General features: G+C 38.9%; 1 protein-coding gene across 1 annotated transcript; it reads right to left on the bottom strand.

Annotated features, from left to right (window-relative positions):
• Positions 1 to 619: 619 nt before the first annotated feature.
• Positions 620 to 856, bottom strand: K441DRAFT_590423 (uncharacterized protein; the record flags this gene model as incomplete). The annotated part of the gene is made up of 1 exon (XM_067644799.1): positions 620 to 856. A coding segment is annotated over one exon (237 nt), but the record flags the coding sequence as incomplete, so codon positions are not given.
• Positions 857 to 1,571: the final 715 nt, after the last annotated feature.

Raw genomic sequence — 1,571 nt, 5'->3', positions numbered from 1 at the left:
GCCTTCTATAAGGGATATTATTACAGTCACCTTGGGTTGCCCTCAGGACAACCCCCGGACACCCCTCAGATATCCGTCGGTCACGTACTCGTAATATATAGTCTCCACGATCCCAGGGGCCTTGCCTCCTTAAGAATTCGTCTTCTTCACAATCTATCCTATTCCTACAATTGTGCCTTATAGTCCCCTGTTTACAAAGTCTCCTTACACCTTTTTTATTGTAACCGACTACTAGCACTGTATAGAGAAGGCTTTAGGACAGCGTTAACGCTACCCTATATATTGCTTGCAGATCACTATTCCCATTTTAGTTACCTATTACCCCATTATGTCTTATTACCTCCACCTTCTTTGTGTATATATAGAGGCTTTAGAGCTACATTTACAATTAAGTCGTTTATTCAATTCTCCCACACTGCAAAGCTTACATTTATAAATACTCGTCTTAACTTCTTTAAAAGTCTAATTAGAAATCCTTTTTTATTCTATATTATATAAATTCTCTAGCAGTATATTATACTCCGCGACCTTTTAACTAAATGGCTTAAAATATAAGCTATAATATATCGCTAAGTCGGGATTCTTCCGTACTCTATTAATAGGGAGTAGATACGCCGATTTAAGCTTGCCTTCCTATAATCCCACCAGCTAGATTTCGAAGTATAGATATTATAGAAAGTAAACCGCGTTCTATAAGATCGTTGACGTATTTCATAAAGGCCTCGGACCGCGCATGGCCGAGTAACCGCATAGAATCGTAGCCTTCGGCCGAGGCGGTAACGCGATGGAATCGCCGAGAGAGAGTCGTACAGTCGCATCCATGCTTCCTTGTAGTAGCAGTAACATTCGGCTTATCTTAAAGCCTTAGGTTCGCAAGCGCAGCCTTAGTAGAGTCCATTTTTGGGTCAATTGCATAAGAGAAAGTAGAGGAAGGAATTTGAAGATCGCGAGATTTTAGTAGTAGAGGCCCGTGTATAACCTAACTGATACTTTTAAGTTAAGGAGCTCTACTCTATCTAGTCTTTTCCTCATAATCCCAGAATTACGCCTGAATGCCTTTTCTATTTCGAGTGTAGGAAGGGGAGAGGGTTGTTAGAATTAAGCGAGAGATGCTAACTAAGCTCTAGACACGTTGCAAGACCGAGCTCTACATGTCAATCTAGATAGATATTAACCGCATCCACAGATTACAAATCAATTAATATTCATCGTCTGCGTTATCTATATTATTAATTAGACCCTTAAAAAAGCTCCGCTATAACCTTATAACCTTATAATTCTAACAGGTTATAAGCCTAGGTAGCAACACCTCTCCTAACTCGGTATTAACTCCCTAAAATAACCTCCTCTACCTTAACCTTAATGACACCTATATACAATTATAAGGCTAGTAAAATCGTTATTTTTAATAGAGATAACTTTGCAGACTAGGAGTACACCTATAAGGTAGCCCTAATTATATTAGAGAGCTAGGATTTTATTACTGGTGCAAAGGACCTAAATTAAGTTAATTTAGCTGACGGAAGAAGAAGACGAGGGGAAGCAAATAAGATTATCTATAATTCGATAGG

The sequence above is a fragment of the Cenococcum geophilum genome (assembly GCF_001692895.1).
Source record: "Cenococcum geophilum 1.58 unplaced genomic scaffold K441scaffold_73, whole genome shotgun sequence".
NCBI classification, from domain to species: Eukaryota; Fungi; Ascomycota; class Dothideomycetes; order Gloniales; family Gloniaceae; genus Cenococcum; species Cenococcum geophilum.
The sequence above is the reverse complement of the archived record's forward strand: the minus strand, read 5'-3'. Positions and strand labels throughout refer to the sequence as shown.